General features: G+C 37.4%; 1 protein-coding gene across 1 annotated transcript in view; it reads left to right on the plus strand.

The window, feature by feature from the left end:
• The first annotated feature begins 948 nt into the window (after positions 1-948).
• Positions 949-24,360, plus strand: part of LOC149792884 (uncharacterized) — a 126,286-nt gene continuing 102,874 nt past the window's right edge. The window contains exons 1-5 of the mRNA XM_089968919.1: positions 949-1,160; positions 1,497-1,808; positions 2,684-2,983; positions 3,612-3,875; positions 6,163-6,327. Of these exons, the coding sequence (XP_089825045.1) occupies positions 1,088-1,160; positions 1,497-1,808; positions 2,684-2,983; positions 3,612-3,875; positions 6,163-6,327 (1,114 nt within the window). The 5' untranslated portion in view covers positions 949-1,087. The remainder of the gene's footprint in view (positions 1,161-1,496; positions 1,809-2,683; positions 2,984-3,611; positions 3,876-6,162; positions 6,328-24,360) is intronic.

Here is a 24,360-nt window from a genome sequence, read left to right on the forward strand (position 1 = left end):
TATATTAAACAAATAAATAAAATTTATCTCAAGATATTTTAGTGGAACACTACTTTCAATATAATTTAATGAAAACTTGCTTTTAATACAATTTAGAGAAAATTATATTCTTAATAATTTTACTTAAATTTTCTGTCCTAATATATGTATAGAAGTAAGACTTAGGTTATGTTGAAATGTATGTACGTGTGTATTGAATGTTGCTCATATGTGTATGTTTTCTAGTATAGTTACACATATTCATTCGTGTTAAATATGTATGAATGAGCTTGCCACGATGCTTGAGTATGTGTATGATTTTGTTTTTTAATTAAAAAAAATAGCCATGTACAAAAATTGAAGACCACATGGCAGATGAGTCAGTCAAGACCAAATGTGTTATCTCCGTTAAAGAAAATGCATTGTGATTATTATTATTATTATTATTATTATTATAAATGTCTGTCCTGTCCTTACACTCCGAACTAGTGTTGCTAGCCATATTCTACTGAATGCATTGCCCCACTCATTCTCTCAATCTCAGAGTGTAGTACGCCATGCATTTTGAAATGGCGCAGTCAAGTGGGAAAATAAATTATTTTACTAGGGACAATTGGCATATTCTAAATATATCGGACTAGTTTGGCATTGATTATAGTAATTTACCAATTACGGTCGGTTCATATTTAACATATGACTTTTTAAAAATAATCACGTGGCCGTGGAAACAGTTTCTGCTGATGAACCTTTTCTAAAATCAAAGGATTGCAAGACATCTTTTACATACTTTTCTTCACATCCTAGTCAGGGCATTGTCATCTTTGTTCAGTCCTTCACTTGTGTTCTTGAAGTTGAAATTAAAGGCCATATCCATTAGTATGTAGGAAAAGAGTATAAATCAGACAGGATATTAGACAATGACACAAGACAGACAGGACATCCAGTCATTGAATCTAAGGTAACAAACATTGTATTTTTCAACGCTTTATAAATAATGCATACAAAATACACAATAACACTGGCTTAGACGATAGAAGTAGATGTGTTTCGTCGCTGAATAGAGAGATTGCAGAGATCGGGATGTTCTAAAGTCCACTAATAGCCCAAGATGGTGGGACTGAGAACCCCTGCTTTGGCGGTTTTACTGTGTTTGTGCTGGAATCATGTGAATGTTAAAGCAGGTAGTTTACTTACTCCTTTTGTACTGATGGTATCATGAGGTATACAGAAACCATCCGGGCGTTATCAATATTCTTGTTATCATATTTATTATTACCATAACAGTGATACAGATAAGAATAATTAACATAATTTCCAATATAATGAAACTTAATTACACAAAGCCTGAATCTGCCCTATATCGTTTTGATAAAAAATTTTAATACTATTCTGACTCTTTCACTGATGGTAATTTGAGCATTTTTGGTGGCAGATTTATATTTTGTAAAACGAGTACATGACTTGGTAAAAACAGTATTCTACAGGAATCATTCCCTTCTGCAAACTATATTTTTAAGGAACTTTGTTTGCTGTCCCTGGTGATGACGTATTCTTCAATATCTCCATTACAAGTGTTCGTCCGACCGACGGTTTTATTGCTCTAGAGAGGAGCACAGACGGCAAACGCAAAGTCATGGTGTTCCTGGACAGGACAGGTCCCCCAGATATCTCAGGTCCATACAGGGGTCGGATCAATTTTACAGGGAATACAGGACAGGCGGAGATGAGTTTCTGGCTTTACAATGTGTCGATAGAGGACGCGGGAGAATTTCGTGTCGTTCCTATCGGAATTCGGAAAGTCTTTGGTTCACAGATCCTTGCGGTTGCAGGTTATAATTATGAAATTGTTTTTCTCTCTGTTATTTAGTAAAAATTTCCCGTCTATGACTGTTTCAAAGTAGACAGAACTAGACAGAGATGTAACTAAACAGTGACGAAATTACATTCAGGTGGTTTCATGCTTTCGCACAATGAATATAAATAATGATTTGTCATCGTATATGTCTTAATTGTTGTTATTTTGTTTTGATTTTCCTTTTTGACTGTCTATAGTTATATGCTTAATGCAACAAACCATTTTAAATTTAATTGAACTGTAAATTTAACTTGATTGCATATAACCTTTTCATAAATGCATACCTATGATGTGGTTTACAAATGTCATTGAAATAATACAGATCGTGTAGAAAGTTGAAACAGTATAAAAGCACCTGGCGCATATTAACGCATTGTGATCCATGAACGATCTACTTCATAAAAACGAGATCTCCAGTTCTAAAAGAGTAGTCATCTAGGATGACAGATTCCGTATAAAACAGACTCACCTTTAGATTCATTTGGTACTGATCGATAGATATCTTATAAAATTTATTTTGTTGTTTCTATTATTATCTTCGACGTTGTAATCACAGCTAATATTTTTCAGTAAACTGCATAGTTTTGTGCCATTTGATTTACACTGTCATTGTTTTTCACTGAAAGACGGTAATGAGGTATTAGCATAGTTGTCTTTTCAAGACCATCATTGGACGTGCCCTGAAATTACACATTTTCTTTGCCGTAATGAACCCAACGGGTATATAGAAATAAATGATGGGCCTTAATCTTCTACCTAAAACGTGAAGTACTTTACCAATCGACGTTTCATAAACAATCTTTACACGTATATCTTAAGAAGAGAAGTTTTCTGTTTTGTTAAATGCAGGGCGTCCAGGTCATCCCACAATAGTTGAGAGGACAGATCCTCAGATCAACAAAGACCATACCATAGAATGCAAAGCTCTCTCCAACAGCAGACCTGATAAAAACGGTTTTAAGATGAGTTTCATCTGGAAACTAAACGACACAGTCTTGTTGAATAACTCAGTCCGGACTGTTCGAGGAGAAATACTTATTATCCGACGTCTTCAAAGAGAAGATCGGTTTGACAAGTTCACATGCATAGCGTTTGACAGTGACAAACTGCCATCAAATGAAAGCAAGTACTACCAGGTCGGCCCAAAGTGTAAGTACAAAATCAGTATTGTACATTTTTCTGCATCAAATGCGGTCAACATTAACTTGCATTTTATAAGCAAGGATACCTGACTTGCAACTCAGTAAGCTGTTTGCCGCCGTATTAATTGTACATCCACAACTTTTCATACAGAATCTTCCAGTCTGAATCTATTAATTGATATCACACCTTGCCCTATTATTACAGTATAAATCAATATTGTAAAACAGATAAGGATATCAACCATATCAGCAGCACATATGGGCTGCATTTTACAAAAACAGATAAACATAAGTTTGAAAAAGAAAGAATATTGCCATGATTTGCAAAATATTAATTTCTGATTCAATGTCGACTAACCCCAATTCTGAATAAAGTGTATGTGTGTTTGTGTTCATGTGCTTGCGTGGGCGTATTAGTTCATCACTATCCACGTGCAATTCACAGTATTAGTATCGCTTCTTTTCCTATCCATCTGCCAATGTTAACGATACTTCGATTGCTTCGTTTTATATGTACTGTATAACGGATATATGAAAGTACATTTATAAAAATTGCTACTATATCATCAGATTCACGTTCCTCCATATTTTTCAACTACCCTAAACCCCTTAAAAATACCATGTTTATGTTCCAGATGGTCCCTCGGAGGAGCTGACCTTGGACCCGTCGAACAGGACATATTTTGTCGAAGAAGGATTTGAGATGGCGAATATCACGTGCTCGGCAGACTGTCACCCTGATTGTATTTTTTCATGGGATAGGGGTGTAAGACATGGTGCAAAGTTGTATCTGGGTGTAATTAATAAGGCGAAGAGCGGAATTTACAAATGTACTGCGCTGAATCCAGTTACCAATGTCAATTTGACAACAGCACTTAAAGTTAAAGTAATCCTTACTAGTAAGTGTTGTGGCTTTCATTATTCATTTACAATCTGCACAATAAAGGCTAATATATGGTGGTCACCTGCATATAATGACCGCGCCTTTGTGCCTTGTATGCACAACTCCATGTATTTTTGTTACTATATGTAGGAATATCCTACTCATAAAAGACATGCATATAATCACTTAAGAGGTCATTATGCACTGAATTGACTTTATATACTTCCTTGTATTTAAGTAGTACATGTTAATAATAAGCGCAACTGCTAACTGTTCCACTAAGCGATCGTTATGCACAGGATTGCATACACAGGATTGGCTATGGAAACGTAAGAGAAGAAACATCGTCTCAAATATATCACGTGACCAGCGAACTTGCACTATATGTATGAGACACATTTTGACATCACTTCATTTGAACTTTTGACCTGATGAAATAGAAAACAACGAAACGTAACCTGAGTTGCATCTCAGTTCGGTTTCGAAACGTACTTCACGCTCTTTATACATGTGACTTACTAATAAAGACGAATTCTATATGCTGTATTAACTGATTATTATAGAACGGGTTTATTGGATAGCAAGCTAAAACGTAGGTACTGAACATATGTGATGAAAAGAACATGCTAGTATGCTTCAATTGAAGCCCATGTCTTGATGGTAAAGAACATGCTAGTATGCTTCAATTGAAGCCCATGTCTTGATGGTAAAGAACATGCTAGTATGCTTCAATTGAAGCCCATGTCTTGATGGTAAAGAAAATACGAATTGTAGTAAGATAGTTCATGCGAGCTTAACATTCACGTGTTCCTGGGCCTTAGATACCAGCAACATATTCTGTCGAACTTGTATGTAAAAGGTTTAATGCACTAATAGTTGTTTTTCTTTTACTTGTATTAATAAATTGCAGCCAGTCCACAAATCCGAGTATGACAAGGAACCAAGAGGCGTGTAGTTGAAAGTACAACATTTCGAAATTAACAAATTACATTTTAATACATAGGAAAAGCATACGATGGTTAGGAAATCACAGAAGCATTTTCATAAATTATAAATATGTCAGTTAATTTATATTTTGTATGACGATAGAGGATGGATTACCTGTTCAGGCTGCCAAGGCATGTAGCCCGATGTATCAGTTTCAGACTGCCACAGCATGCAGCCCGATTTACCTGTTTCAGTCTTCCACGGCATGCAACCTGATTTGCCTATTTCAGACTGCTATGGCATGCAGCATGATTTACCTATTCCAGACTGCTACGGCATGCAGCCTGGTTTATTTATTTCAGACTGCTACAGCCTGCAGCCTAATTATCCTTAATAAACCCTTTGCTTTCAATGACGTAGAATATGTAATGTCTCCATATATTCATACACTTGGCAGGTAGCCTAAGCATTGCTACTAAATATTAATGATTTCACCTTCAGTCGGAGACCACTCCCGTGGCCTACATGGTTAGAACATTCGCCTCGTCTGAGGGAGGTCGCGGGTTTGAACCTCGCCCGAGTCATACCAAAGACTTATAAAAATGTTAATAGCAGCTGCCTCGCTTTGCGCTCAGCATTAAGAGGTTAGTGTTAGGACTGGTCGGCCTGGTGTCAGGATAATGTGACTAGGTGGGACATGATCCTACATGTCTCCGGCAAGATTTCCCAGTGTTAGACATCACAATAAACTGCCACACCGAAGACATCATCGCGATATGACTGAAAAATTGTGGAAGGTACGTTAAAATATAAATCACACACACACACACAGACACACACACACACAGATCTTCAGCCGGAAACAACTGCTCCTGTCTCCTGCTTATGGAAATAAAATGTAGTCATTATCAGCTGTTACTAAGACAAGGAAAAGTGGACGCAGATCGCATAACTACTGTAAGCAAACGTACATGCTTCAGGCATTGATTATAAACCTATCTGGATATGACGAAAACGTTTTCATGCATTGATAAAAAGATTCAATTGATTTGTATTTTATTTGACGACTACGTTCTTTGGACGTCTTATGACGGGAATTTAAAAATGTAAAAAAAAAATTGGCTGAGCGAGTTTAAAAGTGCTACTTAACATAGAAATACAAAACAATGTGTCAAATGTTGGGTTTAGAACTCGAGACATCTTGTTGGGCAGGCGGGACAAACATACATGTGGGCTTTTATATACAAGAGCAGAAATCACGTGTTCTGGGTGTAACGGCGTGCATCCTGATTAACCGATTAGAGACTTTCACGGCATGCAGCCTGGTTTGCCTTTTTCAGACTTCCATGGCATGCAGCCTGGTTTGCCTTTTTCAGACTTCCATGGCATGCAGCCTGGTTTGCCTTTTTCAGACTTCCATGGCATGCAGCCTGGTTTGCCTTTTTCAGACTTCCATGGCATGCAGCCTGGTTTGCCTATTTCAGACTTCCATGGCATGCAGCCTGGTTTGCTTATTTCACACTTCCATGGCATGCAGCCTGGTTTGCCTTTTTTCAGACTTCCACGACTTGCAGTTTGATTTTCTCGGATTTCAGACTTCTACGGCATGCAGCATGATTTTCAGATTTCAGACTTCTACGGCATGCAACCCGATTTACTCGGATTTCAGACTTCCACGGCATGCATCCTGATTTTCTCGGATTTCAGACTTCCAAGGCATACAGACTGTTTTATCAATTTAATCCATTTACTTTCGTTGTAGTAGACTATGTAATGTACCCTTACAATTATACACCTGGCGTGATACCTGAACAATACTTCTAAATATTAATTAATTTACCTCCAGTCGGAAAAAAATCTTCTCCTGTAAGGATGAAATGTATTCATAATCAGTTGTTATTCCGGGAAGCGAATGCAGATCGTGTACAAAGTTTGCCTCAATGCGCATAAATACTTTAACTAAATAAAGACACACACACACACACACACACACACACACACACATATATATATATATATATATATATATATATATATATATATATATATATATATATATATATATATATATATATACCGACATAGTAACGATTATTTATTCCTTTTATCATTGATTTGATCGAAATAGAAAGGGATGTTTTCAGTTTTCTCAGTAGCGGTCCTTCCGTGTAGGCGTATACAAGTTGGACAGGATATAAAGTTTAAGAACGTACGAAATAAATTTCCATTCGCTTTGTATACATTCAAAATATCATTCCTTTTCAGCTAAGATAGGAACGGAAATGGCACATAGAAACGGATTTCCGGTGAATATGGCGTCTGCAGTGAGAAGTGTCGTTTTCGCCATTATGAGTCTAGGGCTCCTGTTTTGCATTCCATAAGCTTTTCAGGTATGCACACATATGATTACGATTTGTCTGCACAATTAAAAGCATTTGATATTTAAATCCAATAATTAATTGTAAAGGAAGATGTTCCATTTACTTGTAGACATTTAAGATATTCATACAAATTTTTGTATGTAGTAAAAGGAAAGCCATGCAAATTGTCCTCTAAATACTATATATGCATACCAAAACGAATGCCAAATATAATTTTATCCGTTAATTTGTTTAGCATTAGCGGTGCGAAGACATTGTGACAAAAATGACTGTATCAAACAAATAAAAAGAATGAAAAATTAGTGTCCTGAAATTTCAAGAAGGTCGACGCAATAATTACTTCATCGAGCTAACATGGTTTCTGCCAAACACATCCAATTCCAGGCAGTCAAACAATTTAAAAAAAAAAAATGTTGCTATAATAGCCGGACCATATTCAACATAAAAAATTCACAAAATTTAATTTGCTTATACGTCAAGCAGTTTGTAATTAATTGGGTTAACACTGTTTTATTATAAACTTGAAAATGTGTAAAGTAATACGATGAAGTGATTTATGCGGCCTGTTAATCTGATTAGTTGATAGGTTGTGTAGTTTGTCATAGTTTTAAGACTAATAATTTTGTGGCTGTCACGGTAAACCCGGATTCGTGACGGATGCATGGCAGCCAACCAATTGGTCTCTTTTGCGATTTTGATATCTTATTTACAGGCATTCCAACAGTATTTATTGATGATAGCAAAGAGCATTTGAAACTTGTCAGATGATTAATGTTAATTAAATCATAATGATGAGAATTGATGATAATGAATGGTGTGTCACTATTATGAAACACTTATGATAGCATTAAGGACACAGATCCTACTGGTGTATCAATATTATGACACACTTATATTAGCATGACGAGCACAGATCCTAATCGTTAAGAGTAGTTATTACAATTATTCTTAGCGGTGTTATACAGGCAGTTAAGAGTAGTTATTACAGGTGATCCTAACGGCCGTTTTTATAGGCAGTTAAGAGTAGTTTTATTAATTTATCCCAACTGTCGTTCTAAAGGCAGTAAAGAGTAGTTATTACAATTGATCATAACGGCTGTTCTACAGGCAGTTAAGAGTAGTTATTATATTGATCCTATCGGCCGTTCTACAGGCAGTTAAGAGTAGTTCTCATAATTGATCCTACCTGCCGTTCTACAGGCTGTTAAGAGTAGTTATTACAGTTCATCATATCGGCCGTTCTACAGGCAGTTAAGAGTAATTATTACAATTGATCCTAACCGCCGTTCTACAGGCAGTTAAGAGTAGTTATTACAATTAATCATAACGGCTGTGTTACAGACAGTTAAGAGTAGTTATGACAATTGATCCTAACGGTCGTTCTACATGCAGTTAAGATTATTTATTATAATTGATCCTAACGGGCGTTATACAGGCAGTTAAGAGTAGTTTTCTTAGTTGATCCTAACGGCCGTTCTACAGACAGTTAAGAGTAGTTATTACAATTGATCTTAAGTGCCGTTCAACAGATAGTTAAGAGTAGTTATTACAATTGATCCTAGCGGCTGTTCTACAGGCAGTTAATAGTAGTTTTCATAATTGATCCTAGCGGCCGTTCTACAGGCAGTTAATAGTAGTTATTACAATTGATCCTAACTGCTGTTCTACAGGCAGTTAAGAGTAGTTATTACAATTGATCCTAACTGCCGTTCTACAGGCAGTTAAGAGTAGCTATTACAATTAATCATAACGGCTGTGCTACAGACAGTTAAGAGTAGTTATGACAATTGATCCTAACGGTCGTTCTACATGCAGTTAAGATTATTTATTATAATTGATCCTAACGGGCGTTATACAGGCAGTTAAGAGTAAATTTCTTAGTTGGTACTAACGGCCGTTCTACAGACAGTTAAGAGTAGTTATTACAATTGATCTTAAGTGCCGTTCTACAGATAGTTAAGAGTAGTTATTACAATTGATCCTAGCGGCTGTTCTACAGGCAGTTAATAGTAGGTTTCATAATTGATCCTAGCGGCCGTTTTACAGGCAATTAATAGTAGTTCTCATGATTGATCCTAACTGCCGTTCTACAGGCAGTTAAGGGTAATATTCATGATTGATCCCAACTGCCGTTCTACAGGCAGTTAAGAGTAGTTATGAGAAGTGATCCTAACGGCCGTTCTACAGGCAGTTAAGAGTATTTATTACAATTGATCCTAACGGTCGTTCTACATACAGTTAAGATTATTTATTATAGTTGATCCTAACGGGCGTTATACAGGCAGTTAAGAGTAGTTTTCTTAGTTGATACTAACGGCCGTTCTACAGACAGTTAAGAGTAGTTATTACAATTGATCTTAAGTGCAGTTCTACAGATAGTTAAGAGTAGTTATTACAATTGATCCTAGCGGCTGTTCTACAGGCAGTTAATAGTAGTTTTCATAATTGATCCTAGCGGCCGTTCTACAGGTAGTTAAGAGTTGTTATTACAATTGATTTTAACGGCCTTTCTACCAAAACATTAAGAGCAAGATGTTACAATTGATTGCACGGTCGTTCTACTGGCAGTTAAGGGCAGGGTATTATAAACTGACCCTAATAGCCGTTCAGCAGGCAATTAAAACAGATAAAACTAAAGTTACGTAATTAATAAATTTTGTGATAAAAATAGTCTTATATTTCGCAGAGAAATATGTTCTGTAATATATAATGATTGCTCTTTTTTTCGACAGGTTTTGAACGATCATTTCACCTTGCTGAATTCTTCATATACCTGAAAGCTTTGAGTTTGATCTCTCGGCATTCCTGGTGTTTGCTGTAAATGAAATCTATAGTAATAATTTCTGGAATTTCAAACTAAGTTAATAGTGCATATGACAATAATCTTCAAATTCCGGATTTGACGTTATTTCGTGATCTGTCGATGTTCCGGATATGTCGATGTTCCAAATATGTCGATGTTCCGAATATATCGATGTTCCGGATATGTCGATGTCCTAATCAATCTAACAATAAGTACAAAAATATATTTATGGAGATTTATTAATTAAGAGACCTGAATTGATTATGTGATGTGCACAGCATTAATCGATAAAGTGATGTTGTAATATCCAACAGATCTTTGAATGCAATATTTTTATATGCAGAGTTTACCGTAAATTATCGAAGAATATCTTGCTTTCACGCGGACATGTTCTTTCCAGATGGAATAAACATATTTGTAATATACAATCAATAATCATTTTACCAATGTAAATACTGTTATTAACATGTAAATTTTAATAATTTTAAAATTTAAAGTCAGTGAGTGAAATAAATGAATATTATTATTGTTTTTGTCATTTAATTTGGATTTAATTATGTGCAAGTTTGTTATAACTTTGCCGTACCATAAAGAAATCATTTGCCATATTTTACCTATACACTTATCGCACTCCTCTGATAGCGTCCGCGCATAGAAATGATGTAATCGTATCCACTGAGTATGATTTCTGAAAAAGAACTTTTGAATATTGCTATTTTAAACATTGTTTTGAAATGGAATTAATTTGATTGCATTTTGTCCTTTGATTGTAAATTTTAAGATTTATTTTGTTTTGGAGAAAGTTACGGAGAATTAATATAGTGACATCATATGTTCTCATAGGTATTTTTTAAATTTATTTCACGGTTGCTAATATTGATTAATTTATAGACAAAAACAACCAACATTTTAATTTTTAAGCAATAGTATCCGTTCTTCCCTTTTGTATCAATTAAAATATAACTTTTCTCTGAAGACACGAAATCTTATAACCACAAAAATAAATGTTTTCACAGAATCAATCACATAATCTGACGTGACTTGCTTCCCCTTGAATATGATAATAAAAGATAAAGCAACTGACATCCTTTCTTAAAATAATTGATTTTATTTCCTTTCTACTTTTTAAAACGAGAAATAAATTGTTTTCTGCATCACGAGTAAGATTTAATTAATCAAATTACTCCTAGTGTATAATATAGTACATCAGCACATGGACGGTCAGATACTACAAATGAGTTAAGTTATTCCAGACATTGCATGCAAAACAGAGAAAAACTGTTTCATTCCTAAGTTTACTGCAGATTTATTTCATGGATGATCCAGTAAATCTATATTATCAATTTGAACCTATACTAAATTAAATTTAGTTAGGCAATATTATTTAACAGTTTAATATTTGATATAATGAATTTTATACCTGCCGACTTATACCAAAGACTTATAAAATTGATACGAACAGCTGCCTCGCTAGGCGCTCAGCATTAAGACTTTAGTGTTAGGACTGGTCGGCCTGGTGTCAAGATACTGTGACTGGATGGGACATGTCTGCGGCATGATGCCCCAGTGATAGACATCACTAAAAACTGCAACACTGCAGACATCGTAGCGATATAACTGAAATTTTTTAAGGCTACGTTAAAAATCCAAATCACACACACACACACACACACGGATTTTGTAGGAAACGTATGTGACGCCTCATCCTAGCTAAGAATTTAAACTCATTTCCATTTCTAAGTGTTATCATTATGTTACAAAATGAAAATTTATATTGCGAATTAAATCCCAAATAATCCTAAATGTTATATCACAAGTCCAGAAGTTTAGAATGTTTCGAATGAGTTATATAATTCAATGTGCCGTTGTACAATTAGCCTTGCGTATCTGATGTGCCAATACACATGATATTGTACAATTCTATAATCCAGAATGTCTTTGAATGAATTTACTTTAATCCAAACCGTCAATGAACACTTTGCAATTTCAATAAATAATCTAAATAAATGATTACTCTTAAATTATATGTGAACGCAAGTAAAACTCTGATCATATATTCCCAAAGAATGCTATGAAACAGGAATGAAAACTTTGTTTACAAAACCTATTTGTACTTTTTGACTCATCATAAGAAAAAAAAAATCAAAGGAAAAAATGCTGGGTTCGAGTAAATATTTTGAAAAAAATGTCATGAAAACATTACAAAATTTAGAAACGCCAAATTTCTACGCTCAACCAGAAAAAAATGTCATGAAAAAATTTACAAAATTTAGATACGCCACATTTCTACCATAAATCATACAGTATAAATTAAAAATGCATAACACCGAAGTAGCACTCAACTTGTACATCATCAATACTCAACTTGTATATCATCAGTACTCAACTTGTAAATCATCAGTACTCAGCTTGCACATCATGAGTACTCAGCTTGCACATCATGAGTACTCAACATGTGCATCATCAGTACTCAAACTGTACATCATCACTACTCAGCTTGTACATCATCAGTACTCAGCTTGTATATCATTAGTATTCAACTTGTAAATCATCAACACTCGACTTGTATATCATCAGTACTTAACTTGTACATCATCAGTACTCAACTTGTACATCATCAGCACTCAACTTGTACATCATCAGTTCTCAGCTTGTATATCATTAGTATTCAACTTGTAAATCATCAGCACTCAACTTGTATATCATCAGTACTCAACTTGTAAATCATCAGTACTCAAATAGTATATCATCAGTACTCAAATAGTATATCATCAGTACTCAACTTGTATGTCATCAGTACTCGACTTGTGTATCATCAGTACACAACTTGTACATCATCAGTACACAACTTGTACATCATCAGTACACAACTTGTAAATCATCAGCACTCAAATTGTAGATCATCAGTCCTCAACTTGTAAATCATCAGCACTCAACTTGTATATTATCAGTACTGAACTTGTAAGTCATCAGCACTCAACTTGTACATCATCAGTACTCAACTTGTATATAACCAGTACTCAAATAATAAATCATCAGTACTCAACTTGTCTACCGTCAGCACTCAACTTGTATATCATCAGCACTCAAATAGTATATCATCAGCACTCAAATAGTATATCATCAGTACTCAACTTGTATGTCATCAGTACTCAACTTGTATGTCATCAGTACTCAATTTTTATTTCATCAGTACTCAACTTGTAATGATCATTACTGAGCTTGCACATCATGAGTACTCAAATGTGCATCATCAGTACTCAATCTGTACATAATCATTATCCAACTTGGAAATCATCAGTACTCGACTTGTATATCATCAGTACACAACTTGTACATCATCAGTACACAACTTGTACATGATCAGTACTCAACTTGTAAGTCATCAGCACTGAAATTGTACATCATCAGTCCTCAACTTGTAAATCATCAGCACTCAACTTGTACATCAGAAATCAACTTGTACATCATCACTACTCAGCTTGTAGATCATTAGTACTAAACTTGTAAATCATCAGCACTCAGCTTGTATATCATCAGTACTCAACTTGTAAATCATCAGCACTCAACTTGTACATCATCAGCACTCAACTTGTATATAATCAGTACTCAAATAGTATATCATCAGTACTCATCTTGTATATCATCAGTACTCAATTTGTATATCATCAGTACTGAACTTGTAAATCATCAGAGGGCGAATATTCTTAAATAACATTCAATTCATACATAATCATATGGCGATTATTTTGTCACAACACGCAACTTTGCATCATAATCTCAACATAATGTACGTAAAATTTGTAATAACCTCAAAGTCTGATATCATCACAGAGCGAATATTTTGCAATAACATTCAACTCATTTTCAACAGTTAAAGCAAAAAGGGAGCAGTGGTCGATCCACTGGCAAAGAACCAGACTTGTGTTTCGATAGTCATGGATTAAATGCCAACCCAGGTCATCTGCCTCGGTGAGTTCTTGGAGACAGCACACAGCTCCATTTCGCCGGCTTGATAACCAGTTCTGTCGTGAAAGTGACGTTGAGACCTACCAACAACTAGCCAAAAAAAAATTTAAACCTTTTTTAATTAACGATCAGCTAGTCATAACGATCGGTGTCAGTATGTAACCCCATGCATATGGGTTCATATGTTCATAATATTCCATGCAGAAATGTATGTTCTGAAATAGTGCTTGGAAAGTTCATATGTCCTGAGCGTATTATCTATATCATCATCGTCATCACTGCCTACAATGTTTCTACAGTTCTAATTCTTGACCAAAACTGACGGCGGATTTGTTGCCAACAGTTGTGAAGCATTCTCTATCCACCAGTCCGCACACCAATACCTAATGTATCCATATGTGACAGGTGTCTGGAAGGAGCACAGGCACTTTAATGCCATCATATCTATAGTAAAGTCTTGATTTAGCTCTGAGAGATTTTTGGTGAATCATGTTATCAAAAATTCGCAGAGGGGCAGATGATTTGAAACCCGCCATGCAGTTTAAAGTGCAGTTTTGCAACGTAATAACAATGCTCCAAAAGGCGATTCCAAAATGGTATGTAATAACTTGATTAATGAGAATGAGAAAATATACTTCGAGGTGATGCATTGACGCACTATTCGCTGATAAAAAATTCTACAGCGTAATAATACGCATAACCTTTTAAATACCCTCGTATCATCGGCACACAGAAGAATGTTGATAAAACTTCTTTCCTGTAGGCTCTATCTTTATACCCGTGTCAGTCAGATCTAAACGACGAGACAAATCATTAAACATACATGTAAAGCAAGAGTGGTGAAAGAATAAATCTTTGTTTCAAACCAAATGTTACAATGAATCGACACATTTAAAAATCCGTTGAAACGAACACACCACTTGATGTTACTATACTTAAGTGTTCGTAGCTTTTACCCACGGATTCTGAGGTCTTTCGTCAGATAAAGCACACACTAGCAGAAAGAGTAATGTAAAACAGTAGTATATATACATTTGTAAAAATGATATATTTTAGAATTTAAACCCAAAATTAATATTTAATATTTTTTGCTTCACAGCTGTACAGTTTGTTGATATCAACGTAATCATACACGATCTTCCCATTCTTTCTCAACTAGCATTAATAGGGTGATGTGTGGTGACCACTACACTCCGGGTGACGTGTGGTGACCACTACACTCCGGGTGACGTGTGGTGACCACTACACTCCGGGTGACGTGTGGTGACCACTACACTCCGGGTGACGTGTGGTGACCACTACACTCCGGGTGACGTGTGGTGACCACTACACTCCGGGTGACGTGTGGTGACCACTACACTCCGGGTGACGTGTGGTGACCTCTACACTCCGGGTGACGTGTGGTGACCTCTACACTCCGGGTGACGTGTGGTGACCTCTACACTCCGGGTGACGTGTGGTGACCTCTACACTCCGGGTGACGTGTGGTGACCTCTACACTCCGGGTGACGTGTGGTGACCTCTACACTCCGGGTGACGTGTGGTGACCTCTACACTCCGGGTGACGTGTGGTGACCTCTACACTCCGGGTGACGTGTGGTGACCTCTACACTCCGGGTGACGTGTGGTGACCTCTACACTCCGGGTGACGTGTGGTGACCTCTACACTCCGGGTGACGTGTGGTGACCTCTACACTCCGGGTGACGTGTGGTGACCTCTACACTCCGGGTGACGTGTGATGACCTCTACACTCCGGGTGACGTGTGATGACCTCTACACTCCGGGTGACGTATGATGACCTCTACACTCCGGGTGACGTATGATGACCTCTACACTGCGGGTGACGTATGATGACCTCTACACTCCGGGTGACGTACGATGACCTCTACACTCCGGGTGACGTACGATGACCTCTACACTCCGGGTGACGTACGATGACCTCTACACTCCGGGTGACGTACGATGACCTCTACACTGCGGGTGACGTACGATGACCTCTACACTGCGGGTGACGTACGATGACCTCTACACTGCGGGTGACGTACGATGACCTCTACACTGCGGGTGACGTACGATGACCTCTACACTGCGGGTGACGTACGATGACCTCTACACTGCGGGTGACGTACGATGACCTCTACACTGCGGGTGACGTACGATGACCTCTACACTCCGGGTGACGTACGATGACCTCTACACTCCGGGTGACGTACGATGACCTCTACACTCCGGGTGACGTATGATGACCTCTACACTCTGGGTGACGTATGATGACCTCTACACTCCGGGTGACGTATGATGACCTCTACACTCCGGGTGACGCATGATGACCTCTACACTCAGGGTGATATATGATGACCTTTACCACAGGATGATATATGATGACCTTTACCACAGGGTGATATGTGATGACCTTTACACTCAGGGTTAGATATAATGTCCTTTATCACAGGCAATGTGGTACATAGCTTCAAATTAATTACAGTTTTAAACGTGTGTATTTCAATCCTGGAATCTAGTTTGTTTGCTGCAGCTTTAACTCTGTTACTTTGCTAGAATTAATTATTTTCTCTGCAAAACAGAACATTTATATTTATATATTGTTGAAAAGGTAATCCACTATGTTTGCAGCTCCTCTAAATTCATGAAAATCTTCCGGCAGAGCTTCTTTTATGCACCCAATTTTCGAAAATATGCTTCCTTTCCATAGACTCATCGTATGAAATATAAGCGATGTAAGAAACGGTTGGTGTCGCAGAATTGTAACCGAGTGGGTTTTTGGATGAAATGAACAAGCCAAACACAATGTAAGAAAGATGTAAATTTATGAATGAGTTAATAATGATAAATATATGATGTAAAACTACAATTGAAAATAAACAAAACAAATATTGAATAAAATGAAGTGCAGATCCAAGAACCCTCATGGGCTGCACTTACCCCTTAAACAGTATGTTGTTCAACAAGAACAAAAATATAAAGATTCAAAAATAGTCTTTGAAGCACCTAAAGATTCAAAAATAGTCTTTGAAGCACCTAAAGATTCAAAAATAGTCTTTGAAGCACCTAAAGATTCAAAAATAGTCTTTGAAGCACCTAAAGATTCAAAAATAGTCTTTGAAGCACCTAAAAATTCAAACTTCCTTTCCATAGACTCATCGTATGAAATATAAGCGATGTAAGAAACGGTTGGTGTCGCAGAATTGTAACCGAGTGGGTTTTTGGATGAAATGAACAAGCCAAACACAATGTAAGAAAGATGTAAATTTATGAATGAGTTAATAATGATAAATATATGATGTAAAAATACAATTGAAAATAAACAAAACAAATATTGAATAAAATGAAGTGCAGATCCAAAAACCCTCATGGGCTGCACTTACCCCTTAAACAGTATGTTGTTCAACAAGAACAAAATTATAAAGATTCAAAAATAGTCTTTGAAGCACCTAAAGACTCAAAAATAGTCTTTGAAGCACCTAAAGATTCAAAAATAGTCTTTGAAGCACCTAAAGATTCAAAAATAGTCTTTGAAGCACCTAAAGATTCAAATATAGTCTTTGAAGCACCTAAAGATTCAAAAATAGTACCTAAAGATTCAAAAAGTCTTTGAAGCACCTAAAGATTCAAAAAGTCTTTGAAGCACCTAAAGATTCAAAAAGTCTTTGAAGCACCTAAAGATTCAAAAATAGTCTTTGAAAGACCTAAAGATTCAAAAATAGTCTCTGAAAGTCCTAAATATTCACAAATAGTCTTTGAAGCACCTAAAGATTCACAAATAGTCTTTGAAGCACCTAAAGATTCAAAAATAGTCTCTTTGAAGCACCTAAAGATTCAAAAATAGTCTTTGAAGCACCTAAAGATTCAAAAATAGTCTTTGAAGCACCTAAAGATTCAAAAATAGTCTTTGAAAGACCTAAAGATTCACAAATAGTCTTTGAAGCACCTAAAGATGCACAAATAGTCTTTGAAGCACCTAAAGATGCACAAATAGTCTTTGACGCACCTAAAGATCCTCAATAGTCTTTGACGCACCTAAAGAGTCACAATAATCTTTGACGCACCTAAAGAGTCACAATAATCTTTGACGCACCTAAAGATTCACAATAATCTTTGACGCACCTAAAGATTCACAATAATCTTTGACGCACCTAAAGATTCACAATAATCTTTGACACACCTAAAGATTCACAATAATCTTTGACACACCTAAAGATTCACAATAATCTTATCACGACTAAGATTCACAATAATCTTATCACGACTAAGATTCACAATAATCTTATCACGACTAAGATTCACAATAATCTTATCACAACAGACAGCGTTGTTCTGGAAGCTCCAGATGACTCCAAGAAGCTTTAGACTGCTTCGTACAGCTTCGGACCGCTCTAGTTAAGCAGCAGGGGGGGGCGAATCCGACATTTTGTCCAATCGTTATTTTGCTTAATTATTACTTTCTGCACTCAGCGGATCCGGTGTAGTCAGCGCCTGGTAAAAAAAAAACGACGACGGTCCATCCTACACGACGGTGACGTTATTTGGTTCTGCGCGCCGATCCCAGCGTCGTCAGCGTCCGGTAAACACAGCGACGACCGCGTCGATGTCATTTCCCCCCCTGCTGCTAAGAAGTTATTTACAATGATCTTACAAACAGAGTAACCACTAACTCTTCATCTTGTAAATCAATTAGATTATTTGACTGATCGGTAAGTCTAAAATTAATTCTCGTTAAAAACCGATTATGGCATCGCATATAGACCGGATTAATCGGGCTCTCAACGATTAAGAATCCGGGAGGGGCTGTTGGCGAAAATGAATAAAGGATATACCCCTGTTGAGCTTGATTTGATTGCTTGGTATCTACCTGGTAACTCCCTTCGATAACATCACACACTAGATTGATTGCTATCACCGATGCGATATTTACGTTGTATGGAGCAATATGCCTACCACCATCTCCGTTATCGTGTCTGAGGATAATTGATGGACCGAGAAAATCATTAAGAGACTTTCTTAGTTCTGGCGCGTTGTATCCTGGAAACTTGAAATCGGGTAAATCGGCTTCTGTGATATTATACTCGGTTAGGAATTTTTGTTTATTACCATCGCTGTTATCGGATATTATTTTAACTAATCGTTCATTGATATATTCCATGTCTGATATAAGTTGATTTAACATCTCAACGTGTTTTCGTGCTTTTGTTTTCCGTAGTTGTTCTAGTTGCAATTGGTAATTACGATTAATCTCGCTAAAAAAAACTATTGATATCATTTAAAATAATTGTTAATATGACTTGCGATTCAGGAGTTTCCTTATACGGAAAATACCATTGTATGATATTCCTGTCATGAAATAAAAACCTACTGGGTAATAACGTGCTTTTCATAATAGACAAATCATCTTGATAACTGGTAATAATTTCATGATACGATTGCGCATTCGTGTGCAAGTCCGCGGGGATTTCATTAGGTGGATTCTCGGGCCAACCTAGTATGGTTCTTATTGAACTGTTATAAATATCAACCATATACCCCGGTGTGCTTATTTCAATCGTCGACGATAACGTCGGTTCATGAACCGTAATATCGATTTTTGATTCTTTTCCTGTGATCGATTTTATCCTGCGTTGAAATTCTTTATTGATTTGTTCTACTTGGTATGACCCAGTTGGTATTGTAACCTCATTCCAGTCTGGGGCCCCATCGGGTTTATTTGTCCATGCAAAAACCAGCGAGTTATTAGGTTGTTGTCCGTTAAATGCTTCCGCTCGGATATTAGGCCAACTGTGATATACTCGCAATTTTGCCAGCGCTATTTCCTTCACTGGAATCGGAGAAGGAAAGTTTACACTGAATTCTGGCTTTGTTGATGTTATCGATATCATATTTGTTTGTACCGGAGTGGTGTTCTCCGCGATCCGTTGAAGCAATTGAAACCCTTCGGGGTTCAGCGACATTATTATTATTCGTCGTTTCTAGTGTTTAATTTCAACACCGAATATTAACAACCTGCTTGTTTTCAGGAGGATGTTTTAAGCCCATTGAAGTTGTTTCAGGAGAATGTTTTAAGCCCATTGAAGTTGTTTCAGGAGAATGTTTTAAGCCCATTGAAGTTGTTTCAGGAGAATGTTTTAAGCCCATTGAAGTTGTTTCAGGAGAATGTTTTAAGCCCATTGAAGTTGTTTCAGCGACGTGGTTTCCAGCTTCCAGTTGAAAATCCTCGATTTTTGACATCGCGGAGTCATACAACTGGACCATCGTGGAGAATTCAGCATTGGATATAAACAAATTATCTATCGCCAACGAGATCAACCCGGATAATTTCGAGTACGCGTCGGATACTATTTGATGTTTTACTGTATACTCGTTGAGTTTTTTTTGAGAACACGATGATATCTTTCTAGTGATTGCGTTGGCGACTCCAGCAATTGTTGTCGCCGCGGAGATAGCGATTGGAACAGCGATCGGGGCCATCATGGTTACCGTGGATAAAATAACACCGGTACCGGCTACTATACCCGACACCGAGTACACGACCGCGTCGATGGTGGTTATTTTTCGACGGTATTTTTTTATTTTTACACGGTATTGTTCGGAAAGCGTTTTCAAATTCGCGGAGAATTCTTTTACGGTATTGAATCGATATTGATGTGACGTCGGTGATACCTCTGATTCAATTACCTTGGTGGTCATTTTTATTTTAAAAGAGCTAGTGTTTTTAATTACTTAGATCCGCTACAAATTCCACATACCATGTAATGTTTGCCCGGGTTAAATGTCTATCGACGGCATAAATTGTAAACAGTTCAGCTGCGTCCTTATCTATGTTGATATTGTATTGTTAAACCCGGATGAACTCGACGATAATATATTAAACTGCATCATTGAAACCAGTGTCAATCGATAAATACCCTTAACAGTTGCGGTGATTTTTACTGTATTCTGTGTAGGAGTCCAAGCGAATGATCCATGCCGAATCGTGTATACTGTGTTGATGGTGTTTTCATGAGGGATTTTTATTTTTGTCACCTCCGGTAGTCTGTCTTTAATCGATTCAACGTTAATTTTGATTGTTCCTATTTCCTGTGTATGCGCGTCTATACCCTTTTTGTTCGCTGCAACATCAGTTTTGATTGTTTCTATTATCCGTTTATGCGCGTCTATATTATTTATGTTCGTTGCAACATTAGAGCTGATTTTTTCTATTATCAGTTTATGCGCGTCTACATTATTTATGATCGTTGCAACATCAGTTTTGATTGTTCCTATTTCCTGTCCATACGCAGTGATATCATTTATAGTTATTGTAATTTCATCCGGTCTGGTATTTTTTTTACCAAAGAATTTATCAATGGTGTTATCAGCCCTGTTAAAATTTTTTCGTAACATGTAAAATTGGCCTGACAGCGTTGTAAACTCCGAAATAGTATTTTTTATCCCCACAAGATTCGGTTCGGTTACCGTCGGGGTTCCAAAAAAACTAGCAGTAGTGAGTTGTATATCGGTGACAGACTTTTGTATCCCCTCGAACTGATTTGCTTGCGCGTTAAATTTATCATACAAATTTTTTAACGAATCTGACACGGATATATAAATTGTTGCCAAGTGTACTTATTTTTCCATTTATCGTCAAGATGGATTCACCTGATTTAAGTCGTCCGTCATCGGTATACAACGCGATGGTGTTCTCGGCGGCATCACGCTGTCGTATTAAAACGTCATTCAGCGACACATTACTGGATTTCAATTTACCCTGGCGGTCTTGAAATACAACTATTTCGCCCGGGTCAACACTGGTTAAATTTAACGTATCAGCGATTTCATCCTCAATTAGTTTTTTTATGTCATCGGTGGCGAGCGTTTCCGTGGGTTTTTTCAGCGCCGAAACCGGTCGTCCCCAGATATCAATCATTATTATTGTAAAAAAAACAGTGTTTTTAATTAACCCGCCGGGCCTCTACGACCCCACTAGTGTATTCGTTTACAACCACATGAGGTGGTTTCCGCGATGATGAAATCGCCGCGAGTACGTTCAATACCTCACGGCCGCATATCGGTGGGTCACTTAATTGTTGTGTTGGCAGCGTGGAATAAAAAACCGGGGCTGAACACGCCCGGATATACCGCATGAACTCGTTTGGCGGGGCTAACCCGTATGAATCAAAATAGACGATCGCACGCGGATCAATTGCGTATGCAACCCAATGAGTTCCCGCTCCGGAGGATTTATCGAGGTTAATTATACCGGTTTCAATATTCCTTGGTTTTGTCGGTAATTGATCCCTCATAAAAACACCTCTGAAGTTTTTTATCGCTAACGCGTTTGCGGCATCTATTAAATCAAAATTAGAAATAGGAGTTAATAAACGGTTCCCGGTAGTCTTAGACCCTTCCCCGAGTACCATGAATACGGGGTTCCCGGTAGTCTTAGACCCTTTCCGGCTACGGGTCGTTTTTTTTTATAGCCTTTCCCGGTTGCCTTCTTCAATGCCATTCCCGCCGCGGTACCAACGGCTCCTAACGCAGCCGCCTTCGCCACTGCTGGGGCCGCCGCGGCAATCAATGCTGGAATCTCAGCTAACAGCGGAAATATCCCACCGGTCTTTTCCATGTTTTTAATCGCTGCGGCCGAAAAATCTATTTGAACACCCTTTTTATTCTTCATCGCATCATTGAAATGTTTTATTTGACGCGCCGTCAACGATATCTTATGATTACCACCTGCCATCTGTGACGGCTTTAACGTTATTGTGGTTCCACATTGTTTAGCCGACTTTGATCGTAATTTCTTGACTTGACCATCGGTCAACTCTACGCCGACAACATTATACGACATTTTTATTGTAAACGCGTTTATGTTTTCAATTACATGTTTTCCACTGGCGCATCAACGATTCTCATTCGTCCACCAACGCCTTCTAGCAGCATTGATTTATCGCTGAGAATGACAGCAACCGCTCTATAATCGGCAATAACTCCGCGAGTTACATTAGCTCGGAAGTGTATATCAACGACGGATTGTCTTGTTAAATCAAGATGTTCCAGCGAAAAGTAATAGATCGGATATAGTTCTTTGAAATCATGTTGTGATATTTGCAAACCAGTGTCGACGTTTTGATCACGACTCATATACGACAGCAACCGATGGTACACGCGTGCAATATGGTTTTGACCGTAATTAAGTTGTATATCCTCAGATGGTTCCTGCTGGCCGTTTATTCTCAGCGAGACGTCAGTAACGCCTAATCGATCAAATATCATATGGCTGGATAGTTGATTATCAACTCTCGTCATATCCTGCAACGCAACAAATATATGACGCGGAGCCGAAATGCCTTGTTGTGATGCCAGGTTCCATGTAAATATACCATTGATATTTGATTGCTTAGTATCTGTTGTTGTTGTTAGCCAACTTAGCAATGATTTTCCTCCCTGCTCCATAAAGGATAGCAATCGTGCCTCTGTGGTAATGGATGGAGTCATTACTGGCATCCACAATAATATTTTAGTTAAAACGACTTTACCAGAGTCATTATTTGGATTCGTAAGATCCGCTGAAATTCTCCAAATTGCATTTCTATCATCACCTTTTCGCACAAGCACCACGGTATGCTTTGCTCCGTAGATAACTTTTCGCACGTTCCTACAAAATCCAAATATATGATGCAGTGGAATCGCACATGAGAAAGATCTACGCGGCCCTGTTAACATTGATATGCGTGTTGCAGCTCCGATGTTAAAATTAGGATCGCTGTTTATAATCATATTCTCAACATCAGCATCAGCGTTATTAGCATTATTTCTTGGTCGTCTTACCACAAATTGCGAGTTTCCAGCAGTGTTTCTAGTATCCTTTGCAAACATCATAGATGGACCCGCTGATCTTGTATAATCGTCGGAATATCTTGCTAGCCCGATTATTGTTGTAGCAACATCAACATCGCGTTCTATAGACTCGATCTCTCGCCCGTCAATGAGATATTTTGCGCTCTCAAATAGCGCCATTACGCCGTTATTGACTAAGCCAACTTTGGTACCATCTGGATACGGTGCTGGTACAGCAGGAGTATCGGCCTCTGTTACAAGTTCTCCTTCGATTTCAATAAACGCTTCACACGGTAAAAAATATTTACTGGTATCATGGACTTGAAGTTCAATTCGCGATCGTATGTTGGGTTGTACTGCATGATAGGAATAAAATTGATAATTACGGACAGAATCATCCTTGTGCACTGGTGTGTCCATATCAAACGCCGGGTCAGCTGTTCGTTTAAACATTTTATTTAATAATAGGCTGATGCATCTAAATCATCGTCGTCGTTTTAAACCACTTCCCGCTATTATGTTTGCGATGTCATCTTGATTATTGTTTACCAACGACGCTAGTTTTTCTTCCACGGCGTTATTTATTACTTTA

Source organism: Sinohyriopsis cumingii, chromosome 8 (genome assembly GCF_028554795.1).
Source record: "Sinohyriopsis cumingii isolate HCF-2022 chromosome 8, ASM2855479v2, whole genome shotgun sequence".
NCBI lineage: Eukaryota > Metazoa > Mollusca > Bivalvia > Unionida > Unionidae > Sinohyriopsis > Sinohyriopsis cumingii.